A 17,023-nucleotide genomic window follows, 5' to 3' on the forward strand; every position below is an offset into this window, starting at 1 on the left:
GGGTGCAGCACTGCAAACATGGGAAACCATCAAGCAGCCAAAGGAGCAACTCGTGGTGATGCAAGAAGGCCAGAGAAAGACAATGTTCTACTTCATAGCTACACTAGCCTTATTTTCTACCACCATTCCCCTGTCCTGAGACAATGAGCCTCAAGCAGGCACAGGAGAAGTGATGGAAGGGAATGGACATGTACAAGAAAAAGCCCTCGGGCACCTCTTGAAGGCTGGCTGCATTTCCCAGACTCTCCTTGCAGACCACCTCTACCTACAGCACAGCTCTTGGGGAACATGTCAAGCATGCACACTTAGCAAGAATCACAGTATTACCTACAGCATCACATTGACATCACCCGAAACTTTTAATTGTAGGACCTGATACCTCAAGTTGCATGTAGTGGACACCCCACCCCCAGGGAATGACTCTGTGCAGCACGGTGCTGTCTACACCAAGGCTGCTGCACATGCAAAGCTGCTGTTTGCTGCCTGCCCCTTTGGCCACTCCACCTCTCCATTAAAGCATCACACCTAGAGCGAGCCCTGCCTGCTCCCTGCCCTATCCATCCACACCAGCCCAACTCCTCCACTAGCCAATGCACCTCCTTTCCCCAAAGCCCACTTATGTACCCTTTTACCGCAGCTCACCCTTCCCATCGTTTAGTGCTTCCAGACTCACAGCCCCCAGTTCCCACCTCCAACCCTCCAGCACGCATCCCAGACCATACATAAAAACAGCAAGGCAGAGCACACACACTGCATTTCTGCCTAGAGCCCAGTGCTGATTCCCCAGAAATAAAGGGGTTCACAAACTGCTACAACAAACACTGCAATAGATATTTTCCATGCTGAATTGAGCATCCAGAATATCATCATCATCTTGTGTGCTTCAATTCCGTGTCTATAAAGCAGAGATACCTGCCCCATCTCTCAGCAGGGACATGCACCCCACACAAACACAGTGCACCTCAGTAGTAAGAACTCTTTCATGACACACACCTGCTCTACTCCATCTTCACGTGGTAACTTCAGGGGTTTTTGCAAACCAGGCAGTTCTTTTTCATTGTTTTTGTGTGGGCAACATTCTCATCTATTTCCAATAAAGACAAACAGTTTCCCTGTCCCCAGCACTTGGAAATTACATCCAGAACTGAACACAGGCAAAAAACCTAGAGCAATAAAATTATGGGGTCATACAGAAAAATAGCATGCACTATGAATTTTTCCTAGGATGCTTTTAAGTGTTCCCAGGTATTGCAGCCGTTTCACAGAGGCACAGGAGATGACCAAGGAAAGGAGTAAAATAGCGTGAAGCCCGCACTGCAGCAGATCGAGTATCCTTGTTCTCTGCCAGCCATACACCTGTGTGGCTTTTCTTACTGCTCATCTGCACCATCACTTGTTTTATCCTTCCAGCTTGTACTCCACGTCAGGCAGCACAGCGCTAGACCGTGCGTGCTGCCTCTTGGGCTGGGTTTTTGTCCTGGATCAGCCACTACCTCCATGTCTATCAGACAATTTGGCCACAAGGCACTGAGGAAGCCTCCCTGGAGGTTAAGCCAAGCCTAAGATTAAGCACAGGACAATGTTACGCTCTGCTACAGCAGCACTGCTAGTCACACAGGTCTGAAGTGTTTAATGGACTTTGGAAAAGCCCAAATCTTGTCTTCATGCTGACTTGGATATTTTGCAAATGAAGGCACTCAGACTCCAAAATCTGTTTGGAAAAATGGGGTTTAGGCACTCAAAAATTTGTTTTCACCATCTGATCACAGTGCAATGAAACAAAGCTGCTTTCTCCCTTTCTTTTATATTTATAAAAGGAATTTTTTTCCATCAGAGCAGGGATTTCCCTCTAACGGGACTTGTTATTCTCCTACATGATGGATAGCAACAAAAAATTAACAAAAATAAAACTGTTGAAATATCTCAGATTAATCCCTTTCTTTTCTATTTCAGATCTGTATAATTAAAGAAGATTAGAAGGTACCACGTGGTGGCAAAAGAACAAGGAAGACTATAAAATACTAATCGTCCGGCAGCACTGCTCAGGCTCTCCACTCTGAAGCCCGCTCAAAGCCTGGCTCCTGGAGCCATGCTGGGGATGGACAGGCTCAGCTTTAAGACCATCAAATAGAGGAGCAATTGGGGTGGGCTAAATGGAGGCTACCAACGTATTTCTGCATTTTCATTCCAGCTCAGGGCTGCTGTGAGGCTGCAAATCAGGTCTGGCTCACAAGCCCCTATGGCTCTCACTGTTTTTGTGACTTCTGGAGAGAAACAGTGATCATTGCAAGCAGGACAAAGGAAATTATGCAGCTTTTACCTCCATAATTGGGTTTGATGCAAGGACTTTGGCTTCAATGTTGGTCTCGCTGGCAGAACCACCAACAGTTGCAAAGAAGCGCATGGCATATTTGGCAGAGACTGTCTTTCCAGCACCCGACTCTCCACTCACGATGATGGACTGGTTCTTCTCATCCCTGTCATGACACAGAAGAAAAGCTTCTGTAAATTAATTTGTTCTCTTGTTAACAGTTCATTTGCATCATGTAACAATCTTCCATCTTCATATGTCTGCCTCCCTTGCCTTGTTGCCACCTACATTATGGATGGTGGATTTATTCTGGACTCTACCAGGTTAACAGTGAATAACACACTATTGTGACACATCTCAGCTAAAACATAAAGGACACTGAACATCTCCAAGGGCTTGCCAAGGCAGCGGGAGATGAACCCCTGCATGAAGCACTGGTGCTTTCTTCACCCCTGGAGCACATAGCCCAGCGTTAGGAAGTCCACTGCTTACATGCTGCAATAACAAAACCTCTGCTGCTTGACATTTGTCTGGACAACTATTAACAGGCATTGGCTGAATATCAGCTTCTAATATTATATACTTAATTTTCCCCTCCAAGGTCTTCACTCAGGCATTTGAAACTTTGCTCAACAAAAAGGGCAACTAGTTGTGAAATTCACTTAAGTAGAGTATTGCTGAGCTATTAAAACATAGATACCCAGAAAGGTTCCTCTAATGCTCAAAATATGTTAAAAATATTGAAGTTGTGAAATCAAGCACCCTGAAATTAGGAAACAGCAGAAGTCATTTGATTCCCTATGCAATTAAATGAACCCAACATCTGGTTAAAACTTTGACAACAATAATACAAAGCATTCTCCGACATCAGACTCGCACCATCTATTCACCCCTGAACCTTGAGTCACTGCTCCAAAACACAGAGGTACGTCTGGGACCAAGGGGTAAGAAAAAGAGAATAAAGAGTTTAAAAGCAATTCCTGGTAGACTGCACTAGGTCAAGTTTGTTCAGCTCCTGAAGCTCTGCAAAACAAAGTAGTTTCTAAGAGGGACTCATTTATTAACAGAGGGATCAGGCAGCCTTGCCCTCTCCAAGCACACACCAAATTTGCTTACAGACAGATAGACAGAGGTGTGCCAGCACCAGGGTAACAAAATCCAAGCAAATACACACCAGTTTTATCTGCACATATGAAAATGCTTTGCAGGAGTAGGAAGCATTATCCCAGCACCGAGGGGCTGGTGCAAACCCTTCTCTGGCTGTGATGGAAGCAGATGCCACTGCCCCATCCCTGGGCTGGTGCTGGGTCACGGGAGCAGCTCTGCCTCTCTGGGCTGCTCATGCCATCAGAGCCAGAGAAGACCACCCGATAGCTCCAGGGCACAGGACTTTGCATGGAGAAGTTGAGGGTGTGCCACCTCACGTAGCTTTTGAGCCTTGCACAGAGCACAAGACTCATTCAAATACCTTTTCCTACTTGCAAAATTAATCATTTAAACACAAAAAAACATTGCACAAGTCATCGTGGCTATATTAAATACCCAGCCCTTCCCATCACAGGTGTACAAGATGGTACCCACTAAATACATCCCAACAGTTAACCAGCTTAACATGCTTGAGCCACAAGGCAGATGAAGGGCCAAGGCAGTAAGAGGAGCTCATTTCCAGGAGAGCTACACCTCTCTAGGCAAAGATCTGCCAGCAGTGGGAGCAAGTACCTCTGCTGCAGTGGGATGCATTCCCCAGAGCATCACTGGCACATGGCAAACCCAGCACCTCAGCAATTTGACCATGGGCTTTGGGAAGGAGAGAGTTTTCACTACAGGACTTCATATAAGCTCCCAAAATACCAGAGCTATTGGGGTAAGCTGTAAGTACATTATTGAGTGTGTTTTTAAATAAGATCAAATTAAACCGCCCAGACTCTGCCTGGCTTTCATGAATTACAGCTGAATGCAAGCACACAAAATCCTATATACGAGTGCAACAATAAATTTACACCTTGCATTTTTCTTGACATCAAGAAAGACCATAAAAATGCATTTCAATTTAAGATACTCACTTCAAGTTTATACCAGCAAGAGATGAAAACAAAGACTAAATAATTGCCATATACCAACTTCACATTTTCAACAAAAATACAAATGTGCTGCAACATCACACCATTACTTTCCTCCACCGTCAGGCATACACTTCTTAATTCTTTCTAGGCTCAAGATAATTGGTTTAGGGGAAAAAAACTCAGTCAAGTTAAACATGTAACATTATGGTGCAGACCACAATTTTGCAACACTTCCAGCAGGAAAGGACTGGCAAGCTGATTTCCAGTTCTGTTTATATTTTTCAGGCACCTACTGACAAAGTACATCCCCAAGACAGCTCCACCGCTCTCCTGGGCATGAACCAGCCGGAAGGAAACAGGAACCTCCAACCTCTCCAGCTCTGAGGCTGAGAAGCTTCACCTCCACTTTGATCATCTTAATGGACAACCACTTGCCGAGCTCGAGCAGTGAACATCCCATGCTGGTCATCAGTAGCATACAACACATAAAACTCATGTCGGCTAAAAGAAAGGGGCAGACAGAGGCTTTGGCATCGGCTGCAAGCGCAGATAAACAGATTATCCTTCATCAGATGTGAGGGAAATGCAGAAGGAAGATGAGACAACCAAGACCTCTGCCAGCAAGCGCTGGCCCAGCAAATGGAACTCTGCAAAAGGTGGCTTGGCTTAGAGCTACACTTGCCTAAAAGTTACTTGAGAATTATTGCTTCTTACCCTTCTCAGCATGACAGGTACTGTCAAAGTGGCACATTTCAGAATACATTTCGCTACCACTTTTTTCTTTAAGCCAGAAAATGAAAACTACACCAGCCTGGGAGAGACTGTCCAGTTGAATGAAGCCAACAGAGCTCAAAAAAGAGGAACTACGCATTACCTGGCATGCAGTCAGCATTGCTACAAGATAGTATTTTGTAACCTGTCTTTTTTTTCTATCTGAGATTCATAACTAAGACCTCACGTTACCAACTTTGACCTCTTTCACATTTCTCTGCATCAGCTGCATGGGTGTGCCTGGTTGGAGGAGCCCATCCAAGGAGCTCTCCAGACCCACAGTCTCTGCAGGCTTCAGGTCTCATCACAAACTGCCTTTTATCTGGCATCCTGAGTGGTTTATTCCTCCCTCTGGCTTGTCTCTTTTTAAAAGTACCATCATTCTCCAGAAGACACTGAACCTAGTGACATAAATCACAGCCAGCACACTTACTGCTATTGCAGTTGCTCTGCCAGGTCATGTTTTCATAGAGTTTCTCCAGAATTTGCCCTAATGGCTAATGTGCTGCTACATGAAATGGGTCAGGTAGGTTCTCTCCATGGCACAAGAAAACTTCTGGAGTTCCATTATATCAATAACGTAAAACAAAATTTGGAAAAAAAAAAAAAAAAAAAAAAAAAAAAGTGCTGTCTTCCAAGCAAGACAGCAAGGCCACTCAAGCGCCTGCATTTCTAGTAACATGTCTCTTCTGTGGTTTTTTGGTGGAAAATGCACATTCAGACATTTCATTTCCTAATTCAAAGGATAAAGGCTACAGAGACTTTCCTTTTCCCTGTACAAGTTAACCAACTGTTGGTGTCAGCAGGGAAAGACAGATGAACCCCATGGAGCTGCTGGTAGCAAACAGTCTGCTCAGCAAGCAGAAATGGTTAAAACGAGGCAGGACTTGCTTGCATTCAGCATGGAATAAAAAATACTGAAATCGTTAGACATTGTGCAGGAGCAGTACACAACACGGCTGCTTGAAATACAGCCAATTTTGGCAGCATCAGCACAGAAGAAAGTTGTTATGGAAATAAAGCCTGGGTGAAATGAAATGCTATGGGTGAATACCGGCTCAGCTGCAGCACGGCAATGATGCCACATCTAGTCCTGGGGCTTATATGGCCCCTGGGCACATCAGGGCTGCCACCATGGCTTGTCATGCTGCTGCAACGTCCACCAGTGCTCTGCTCCCCGTGGCAAACAGCCCCCATGATGCACACATGCTGGCACACAACACGCTCACACTCATCCAGCGGTGCGGGGCGTGCAATGGGGATTAGGTTTCAGCGATGGCCGAAAGCGCTTTTCCCACCACATGCCACTGCTGCAGCTCAAAACTAGGTAGGAGCCACTTAAGGATGCAATTCCCCAACCTTCACCCCACGAGTTTGCAGCATTTTGCTTCTTCACTTAGAGCAGCTTTCCAAGACCACCCACAGCCTGGAAAACCAAAACCATGATCTGAGCTACAGCCTCCATCCATGAGAGAAGGTAAAAACCATCAAAGCACAGAAGCCCGATATTATTTCTTCAATGCAAGGGGGCAAAAACAAGGAGGCAAAAGCACCTTCAAAGCTGCTATGCAGGTGAATGACACATTATTATTGTTTTATTTGCAGACATTTGTCACGTTATGAAGAATACCCACCAAGACTCTCACTTTTGGCCACACACACAGCAAGAGATGGGCGAGGTACCCAGCCCAGCAAAACAATGAAGGCAGTGACAGGAGTTTTCACTACATGTGAAAAAAATCACAGTATCACAGAACGGTTTGGCTTGGAAGGGACCTTCAAAGTCCCCCTAGTCCACCCCCTGCCATGGGCAGGGACACCTTCAGCTGGATCAGGTTGCTCAGAGCCCGTCCAGCCTGGCCTTGGATGTTCCCAGGGATGGGCCGTCGGGCACCTCTCTGGGCCGCCTGTGCCAGTGTCTCACCACCCTCAGCGTAAAACATTTCTTCCTTCTATTTAGTACTAAAGTCTAGTAGATACCAGGTTTTTTTATTAATTGCCTGGGGCAATAAAATCAGCTGTCTATGAAGAGGAAGGACACTTCAAACAGATACCTGTGCTGATTAGGACTAGCTGCTAATTACCAGCCTTTACATGGAGGAAATGGATTTCCCTGCTTGTTTAAGCAGTCAGTCCTTCATCTGCAGCAATGCAAAGAATACTGCTACCCTTGGAGGTGCCTCCAAACAGCCTGGGAAAGGTGTGTATAAAAGTCCAAACTTCAAGCCCACCCAGCTGGACATAGCTCTCCAACTGTACTAAAAGCTGCCCCCTTTCTGGTTGCATCAGAGCAATCAGAGATGAGACACTGCTCCGTATTTCAATACGTGGTTCTCAGCCTGGAAACGTCACTAGTCACTGTAATACATGATTTCCCATTCATTTACCTGATTAGTCAGGGCTGAACATCCCTGGAAGCCCTCAACGCAGGAAAATGGATGGTCAAGCCACAGCAACAGCAAAGGGGTTGAACACAAGGACAGCGATGGTTCCCACCACCAGTTCCCACCACCTCCATCTATCAGGAAGAGATAGGGGACATAGCACACACGTATACATCCAAGATCCCTAGCCTTCACTAACACTGCCTGAAAGCAAGAGAATTTGAAGACAAACATACGCCAAATGTTCTCCAGACCTAATTCAGTTTTTCCAAAGTCAGCTTTCTTTAAAGCAGTAATCTAAAGCACAAGAAGGGACCCAGAACTTATAGGACTTGTTTTCATAGTCATCTCTTCCAAAAACATCACCAGCAGCTTAAGCAAACCATGGTGCAATTTCATCTTCATCCCAGTGGTGAGAGCAAAACCAGTTGCACTGAAAACATGGCTCAACTGAGAGAAAAATATCCGAAAAATACCCGAAGCAAAAGAAGGCTGAGCCAGACCCTGTGAATAATTACCAGGGGTCACGCCAGCTCTAATCTCGGATCTGACACTAATTCTCCACATCGTGGAACAAGTCCCTCCACCATGGAAATCATATTTAACCTACTTCTTTCAGGATGCTTGGAGGATTAGTGTCCATAAAGCAATCTGAAGATTAAAAATGCTTTAAGTACCATAGTTTGAATTTAGCCTGACCACAACAAGAACACCCACAAAGCCCCAAAGCACAGCAGGCTCTAATACACTTCTGTATTGACAGAGCTGTGCAAGCTAAAAACGAACATGGCTATTGTACTGCATTGTTAGCGAAACATAAAAATGCAATAATTTCATTAGCACTTGGAGGGATGCAATCCAACGGTAATTACAGTGATGAAAAATTGGGGCTGTCTAACACAGCCTTGAAAGGAATAAACAGAAGTTGTACACTGTGAAGATAAAAATCAGAGTGTTGTAGCACTGTAACAACGGGAAGAGCTGCCACTGAAACACCCTCTGACACCAGGAATTGAGCCCATTTCAGCAGGATAACTGGAATTTGGAGCAGCATCACTACTGAGAGTGGCAGCAGATATTCTTGTTGGCTTTAACTTGGGTTTTTCTGAATACCACGCCTGGCATTGTCACTCAATGCAAATATGAGGACAGAACTTTGGGGTAGTCAGACTTTCCCCTCAGGGAACCTGAAGATATTAATTCATCATCCAGGCAAACAAGACTGTTTAAGGGCATACTTTCTGTTTGCATTATCAAACTTCGGCTGCAAATGCTTGTTTTATGCTGCAGCTGCTGAAGTCAGCAGCGACATAAGGACAGCTTTTCAAGGGCTATATATTCATCCGGGTGGTTTTTTTGCACTGTATGTTTCATAAATAGCATGGATTACCCTATAAACTGCTTTTTCTTTTTTTTTCTTTTGGAGATAACTCACCATCTTTGGAGGTATTTATAAGATGTGTAGAAGTAGTGCTTAGGGACACAGTCTGGTGGTAGGCTTGGCAGTGCTGCGTTAACAGTTGGACTTGATCTTAAAGGTCTTTTCCAACCTAAATGATTCTATGATACGTTTTATACAGTAGCTTATACTGAATGGGTGAGAGTGAGTTTTCTCACCAGCAACCTACACCCACATGGACTACATCACAGCTCAAAACCACGTTTTGGCCAGAACCACTCCAGAGCTGCTGTAACCCTTCTCCATCCTGGTACCATTGCAACTGTAAAGGTAATGCTGCACCTTAATGCAACGAACTAGAGAAAGAAAACAGCAATATCCGATTTCAGCAACGCCAAAGCCTGGTGTAACCTCACTCAGTTGTTGCAGGTGTCCCTGAGGATGTTAGATCATGCACAGCCCACCCAGGGTCTTCGTCGAGAAGATGCATCAGGGATGATGTACTCCTCAGCATCCATCCTGTGCAGCTTTGGAGACAGTTTGTTCACACACCCCTGGGTTTCAGCAAGAAGCCAGAGAGAAAATACAAGCTTGAATCTCCCAGTGCTGTGGAAAAGCCTAAAAGTACCAGTTTGGCCCTGAACAGGAAAGGATGAGCATGTGGCATGATGCTCAAAGAACAAGGAATATGCAAATCAACCTTATCTTTTGTGGCACTCACCAGCAGCACAAAGCATTACCTTCCCTCCATACACCATTAGTTAACATGCCTATCAATCTACGTTTCTAAGCTGAGATCAAATACCACGGTGCAAATTAAGATGTCTTTGCAGAGGTCAGACACCTTTTATGCGATGCTCCTGCAAACCAGTTACTCCTCCTGTGAGAGAGGTGGGAGTCCCACTGGACTCGGCTCATTAAGGTACTTTCTCCCCAGACTGCTTTGTGCATCCAGCTGGAAATGCCCCTTCAATAGCAAGGAAAATCCTGCATACTCAAAGCTTCTGGAAAACGCTGTGCTGTCTCCAGTCCTTCCACCTATTCCTGAGGGCAGGCAGGAAGGACGACCTTCTCCCAGGATTTATGCTTTGCATACCCCATTGGGGAAAAATACAAGCTCCTCAGCTACGCTAAAACGAGGTCAGCAATTCTTTTGTGCTCTGTTTCTAACGAGAGCAAAACATGCACCCAGCCAATTTTATTAGCTCTCTGGCACCCTGATGCTCTTTTCTGCACTGGGATCACACTACAGAGTGTCACTGGCTCTGGCCCAAACCACCTGCAAGCAGCTGGCCCCCGTAGAGCACTGCAGATGGAGGAGGTTTTGTACTGTCCCCTCCCAAAAGGCATCACACAGGGGCATGATTCAAGCAGACTTTCTTCCCACCAAGCTTGTGAGATGCTACGCCTGGAAGTTCAGCTCCGCTGGCACCAGCACAAGTCAGTTGTTCTTCCACCCCATGGCAGTCCCAGAAAGAAGGTCCTTCCTACACACCTCATCATTTCAACCATCATCAACCACTGATGCTTGTAGAACTCTTACACTACCATCTAATTAATTACAGTTTATACACATCAAGAAAACCGCAAAAAGATTTTCAGAAACCAGCAGGACCATTGACTTTTGAGTGCACGCTCTAGGTTCTCCGTCCTGAAGTCTCCAACACTTCCACCAAGTATGTGGGACAGCAATCACTGAACACAAGGTGGGCAAAGGCAATCCTAAGTCTTTGCGCTCTGATGCAATTATGAAGCTTGTAAACACTTTTTTTGAATGTTTAACGATAGCGTCACAGCTTTCACACCTCAGAGCTTGAACAGTTCTCCTGCATCACGGCAGTAATTACGTGTCTGATGTAGCCTATTACAACTCCATCCAAGCTGGTGATACTTCACACGCACAATCATTACTCTTAGTCAAGTACTGACCTTTCTGTATCTTAGGCTCTCCTATGCTAGTGCTGTCCCATTGTAAGTATTTATGATTTTCCTGTAAGAGATGTCTCATTTATGATTAAAGCTGCTAGGAATTAGCATCATTCTCATTCCAAATTGCCAAAAAGAAAAAACCAAGAAACTTAAAAAAAAAAAAAGGGGGGGGGGAGATCATTTAGTTGGCCACTAACCACTTAACCTCAGAGCATCTCTGTCCCCTCCCATAGCAGGGCTAGTAAGACAAGAGGGTCTCTCCTCCAGTCCTTGGGAATCTCTCCTATTTTCTTTATGCCACCTCTGGAGAAGTTGCATTCAGCTGCTTTTGGTCTACCACCAGCATGTTTATGGCACTGCACTTCCAAAACCTTCTCTCCTCCTCCCCTTCCCACTTCTAACTAAACAGAAGAGATGCCCCTCAAGTTTCTCCCCTTCCTAAATTCAGGTTATTGAGGTTCACTGTTTCTCCTCCTGACCCTTTCTTTAGGCTAGGGCTCCAGTTTTGAGACGGTACCTGCTGTAAAGCCCTGCTGAGCTTCAGCACAGATCAGCCCTGCAGCTCGGTGCAAACCCCCGACCCAGCCTCATTCACCAGGAGACCTAAACCCTTCCCTGCCATTAATATAGCACAGCATTCAGCCTTATTTATTGAGCCAGTCTGATTCCTCTTGCATCTCTGTCGGGGGTTAACCTCTCCTTTAACTCCTACCCGCTCTCTCATTGTATGGTTTTAAATCCTCTTGTAAAGCTTTACATTTGAATTGCTATCAAAGGACACCCCCAACCATGCCCATACCTCTCCTCGCCTCTATTAGGTTATGGGCAGGGTCAATGCTGCAATTTTTGCTCTTTTCCAGCTCCAGCATCACACCCCACAGCAGAAAAGGCAGCAGTCATGGCCATGCACAGCTCCACCAGCACCTGTATTTCTGCAAGACACAGACCATCTGTGTCGCATGCTGATGTAGCCAAGCAGTGATTTTTACACTTTGACATATGCTTTTGCCAGTGCAATGCAAGACTTGGGCGCACTGACTTCCCACAAAAATGGAAAGCCACTACTAAGTAGTTACCCATCTGCACTCCAGGTGTTTGAGCATTTTGTGCCAGAAACAGCATGCCAGCAGCAGGGCTGAAAAGGGAAGACATGCTATTTCCATGTAACTTATAATTTAGGTATCACACAGTAGCTTCTGACCCTGGTTTGAATTGCACACACCAGGGGTTATCCAGTACCCACTGAGCTGCAGGTGAGACCAGCAGTCCAGATACACAGAAGCTGAACAATTCCACCAAATCACTCTTGCATTTCTTATTTTATTTCTTCTGCAAGAGCTATCAACAACACTGTGATGAGAACCTCACGCTGAGAAGAAGGAAACTCCAGTCTAACCAACAGTTTACCAGAATACTTGCTTGCCCACCAGTGTTGCAAGGGTCATTTAAGGTCTGCAGAGCCCTTTCACGTTCCTGGCAGAATGCTGAAATGGTCCACATTTCCAATTTAGCAGTTATACATGGATCAGATCAAGATATTTTTGTCTGACCACATGAAACAGCTTTGCACACATCATGCATCTGTGAAAGCATCAGCCTGATGGATACACAAGTGAATAAAGAGCGTGGCACTTCACAGAGTCCATGCACTTCTTCAGAGGCTTTTGCAAGTCCTTTATTACCCAAGATCTTTTTCACTGTACGATCTGAACATTGCACTTGTTTTGTATTTATCAGCTGACATGGACTGCTGCCACGTCATGTCAGTTAACAGGCCCACATATGGGATATAATGTTGATAGCACATCTGGATCTTGCCACGATAACTGGAAAACACATAGAATATACAAGCAAGGGGGTTAGGATGCTTTTGACATTTGATTTATGATTTGAGCAAAAGCCACCTTCACTACCTGCTCCCTGCTTTTGAAAGGTATTTGACAGCCTTAGGAAGGTTCTCCTGCCTTTCTCCTGCCCTATCACCCATAGCATTATTATTCACAATCACGTATCTTTATCCCCTAGTGCTGTTCAATTTTGCATTTTATTAACTATAACGTGTGACTTTAAAAAAAAGACACTAAAACCCTCACTTGGACTAGCAAGTCCTGGCCCATGTCCAAAGTGAACCCTATGGTACAAAAGGGAGAGACAGGGGCCAAAGACAGAAAAGCCACACAAATATAATCACTACTATGGCACACTGCAGAGATCTTCCCAACAGACTCAGCTCAGCACCAGGAGACAACGCTGTGTCTGCACTGACAAGCCAAGCTGGCTGAGGATAGCTGGGGAGAAGGAAAATGGGGCTGCAGACACAAAGGGGAATATCTAACTAAAGCCCCCAAAGGCTGGGAATAGGAAGCTGGTGTTACACTGTCACCATGCAAAATTCAGGTGCCTCCATGGAGCTGGCACTAACTAATGGGATGTATCATCAAGAGGAACGTAGGTCAGGGCAAGAAGTGAGGAACAATCCCTGCTCGTGCACGGAAAGCTGCTGGTCAGGCTGACTTCAGCAGAAATAAAGTTTCAAGCGTAATTCTTGCTGAACTCCAGGGTTCTGCCCACAGCAATGATACACAAGGAATTAGAGCCGCTTGCTGGGATTTAGGCACACAAGGGTTCTTTTGTTCTTCTGTAAAAACAGCAAGAAGCAATCAGCCAGGGCACTGGCGGCTGTTCTGGCTCTCCAAGCAGTCCTGGATGTTCCCCCAAACAGTATGCTTTCCGGAGCACAAATGCCTTCCACAGCACCCAAAGGTGTAAAAGGCACTAACACCCAACACACCTCACCAGGTAGCATTAGGAGGACAGAGACAAAGACCACAGGAGGAGACAGTTGCATTGCCCTGCAGAAAATGTGTGTCCCAAAGCACAAATTACTTCAAACCCCACACCGCCAGCTATTAGCAATCACTAAGTAATCCATCCTTCCACCACCCCAACACCTGACTCTGCCACCTCTGGTAGCAGCACATGGAGCAAATTAACTCTATGCTGTGTATTTTGCCTAAACCGGTATTGTTTCAATGACCCAAGCATGCTCAGTCTCCTACCGAGTACGCAGGGAGTTTATCTAAAGAGCTGGTCACTGCAAAAATTAGAGGCTGTCACATATGAATTTTAAGCACTTGCCTTTTTTCAAGCTGTTTTACATCAAGTACTGCAAAGCAACTCTCTGCAAAGCACCCTCTTTGGGAAAATCCTTCATTTAGAGGAGAGTTTTAACACATGCCCAAATCATAGTAGGTGTTCAGATGCTTTGTGAACTATTTTGTCCCAAAAAAGGGATCAGATGTTGTTATACATTCTCTGCAGCCACTTGTCCAGCCCACCCATGGCTTTTTATCCTTCCCCCCCCCCCCCCCCCCCCCCCCCTCCTCCTTTTAAATTGGCTTTTCCTGATGACAGGACAACACCAGACATAGGACCCAGCAGAGCTTTACAGCCACCTGTGAAGATTCCTCCAGTCCAATCTTCTGGATACTGTTGGCTTGAGGGAGGTAAGAAAGCACAGGACAACTTCACTAACACTTGTGCACCAGCAAATGTCTTAAACTCTGCCCTGACACCCTGTACCTACATAGCAACGGTACACCAGAAGCCCAGAGAAGTAAAAATCTAATTGTCTCCAACTTCCCTCATTTAACAATTAATCTTGGACTTTGTGCCCCTTTTCCTTGCCATCTATGCAATGCCATTCAGTCATCTCCGTTACATCTTCCCAGTGTGCTCTAGGCCACTAATAAAGCTAAAATATACATATATCTATTATGCATTTTATGTAATTATATATGTATGTTTATTATTTATTTTTTATATATATGACCTTGCCTTCTGTACTGGAAAAGAGCTCTTCAAGGTGCCTGCATGGTTCCTGATTATGTCCTTGCCCTGTTTGTTCTATAAAAATATGTCACACCTTGCAGCCTTCCTTATCCAGGTCTTCATGAAAAGGACAAAGAGTTTACCCTTGGAGTTTACCCTTACCACTGCAACTTCCCCACAGCACGGGAGAAGACGGCACCATCAACCCACTCACAGGCACTTGCTCCAAGTTCACACTATTTGCCTGTGGCCCCAAAAGAAGTCTTGAGCGCGATTTCAGCAATATTTTTTTTTTGAAGCGCTTATTAGCCCAGTGCAGTGTTTGATAGGAAGGAAGCAGTTCACTGAGAGTCAACTAATGAAATTCTGCTTTGCCACTCAAACCACACGAGTATTATCCTACAGACATATATGAAAATGAAGAAGCCACTCATTACAAAACTTGGAGATGACACTCCAAAGACCAGACAAGCTCACACGGCAACAACTGCTTGATGGCTCCAGCAAGGTATTTACTCAGCACCTTTTTTGCTCAGTGATGCTGCAAATAACATCAGCTCTTTCCAAGCAGCCTTCCATGAAGAAAGCTTGTTTCACTTGTTTGATTTTCTTACTTACACTGAAGACACTATCATTCAAAGAAAACCAGAGAAATTCAAACAATGCACATCTACATTATTAATCTTTCTTCTATGATGTGATTTGCATTTAATATTAGAATAATTCCATTTAAAAAAAAATATAAGCCTATATGTGCATATACATACACAAGTACACACTTGCATAAAGAAAGCAAAACAGAAGGCTAGCTAGAGACCTGCTTGCCTGCACTCAGTCACATTGCAAGTTTGACCTTCTGAGATTGAAGGTTTGAGTTTTATTCCTGGTCTATCGGATGCACCAGACATAATACAATTTTTTAAAAGCCAAGACAATGCAAAACAAGTGATGTTTTTGCACCAGTTTAGGTTTAACATGCTCACAGACCTCCATCCTGATGGCTGAACTGCCCAAGTACCCATGCCCCACCATGCTCACATGCACCACAACTGCCTAAAGCAGAGATCAGACAACACACCCCACAGAGTCAGTAATTCAGTGAAAATGAAAAAGAAAAAAGTACTTTCCAATGCACTACATCCATCACTCATGGGACAGGCCGTCCACACACCCTGCCTGAGCAGCTCCACCACTCTCACTGCGGCACTGTAGAGGGAAAAGCCCAAATCAAACTCCGGAGAACACAATGTCCACCCAGAAGCTTTCAGATTGAAAATAGTGTGCTACATTTTAAGGCACTTTACAAATAACCAGGCAGATTCCTATAATCCACATTCCAATCTCCTCTCAACCCCATTTGAATCCCTCTTTTGTACCCGAGCCTGCAATTACCATAGTATCATCCCAAGACAAAAAGCACAAGAGCAGCAGTGAACAGCAAGCATCTTGTTTAAGAGCTTTGAAGGTGGTTATTTCCACATCCCCCTGCAAAGAGAGGCGTCCTAACCATTCAGAGACAGCAGTTACCAATTACAGGTGGCTGTCAAGAGTAGATTTACTCTGATAAGGAGGAGAGCAGACATGAGCATCTCTGGCCAGAGCTGTCTGTTAGCAGACTGCCTGCAAAATTACACAGGAATGCCAGAAACCACCAAGTCTTCCCCAGCACAGACTTCAGCAGAAAAGCAAGTAATTGCCTTGTATTTAAGAAACATGCCCAGGAAAATCCATGGGTCCTGTCCACGTCGGTCAGCAAAACCTTGACATCTTCTAAAAACAACTATGCAGCTTGCTGCTGAGCCATGTAAAAAGGACACAGTCCTAAGTCCTCCTCTTCTACAGACAGCTCGCCACATTTCTAAATTCTTCTCAAGCGGTTTTGCTGAAAGCGCAAACACTTGCAGGTGGTCTGAACCGCAAGCCAGAGTCCGTCTGGGTACAATCCATCTGATCTCCACCCATGGCAGTGCTCCTCCAGGTCACCTCTGGATTGAACTCTGGCTCATACTTGAGTAGAAATGCATCCTAACTCACTACTTAAAGCCAAGACACAGCAGAAAACAGGCTGCAGCCCTTGGTAAACAGTTCAGTGCTGACTCTTGCTATTAAAAGCCAGGGCCGTATAAAAATCACAGCTAACCCACAAGCAAATCTAAACAGTGTGCAAGTCCAGAAAACTGTAATAAAACGATCCCTGATGCAACAACTTTCAGCTTCCTCTCAAATTCTCTTTTAGATCATGGCTTACCTAGTAAGAACAAAATCCTGCATCTGTCCTCAGCAACACCACAGACAGAAATAAAGTCAAGTCATACTAATTCATCTGGTGAAGACA

General features: G+C 45.0%; 1 protein-coding gene across 2 annotated transcripts in view; it reads right to left on the bottom strand.

The window, feature by feature from the left end:
* MYO5B (myosin VB) overlaps nucleotides 1-17,023 on the bottom strand; it is a 149,360-nt gene that overhangs the window by 96,097 nt on the left and 36,240 nt on the right. For both annotated transcript variants that reach the window (XM_027794505.2, XM_027794504.2), the window contains exon 5: nucleotides 2,321-2,477. In XM_027794505.2, coding sequence (XP_027650306.2) covers nucleotides 2,321-2,477 — 157 coding nt within the window. The remainder of the gene's footprint in view (nucleotides 1-2,320; nucleotides 2,478-17,023) is intronic.

The sequence above is a fragment of the Falco peregrinus genome, chromosome Z (genome assembly GCF_023634155.1).
Source record: "Falco peregrinus isolate bFalPer1 chromosome Z, bFalPer1.pri, whole genome shotgun sequence".
Taxonomy (NCBI): Eukaryota; Metazoa; Chordata; class Aves; order Falconiformes; family Falconidae; genus Falco; species Falco peregrinus.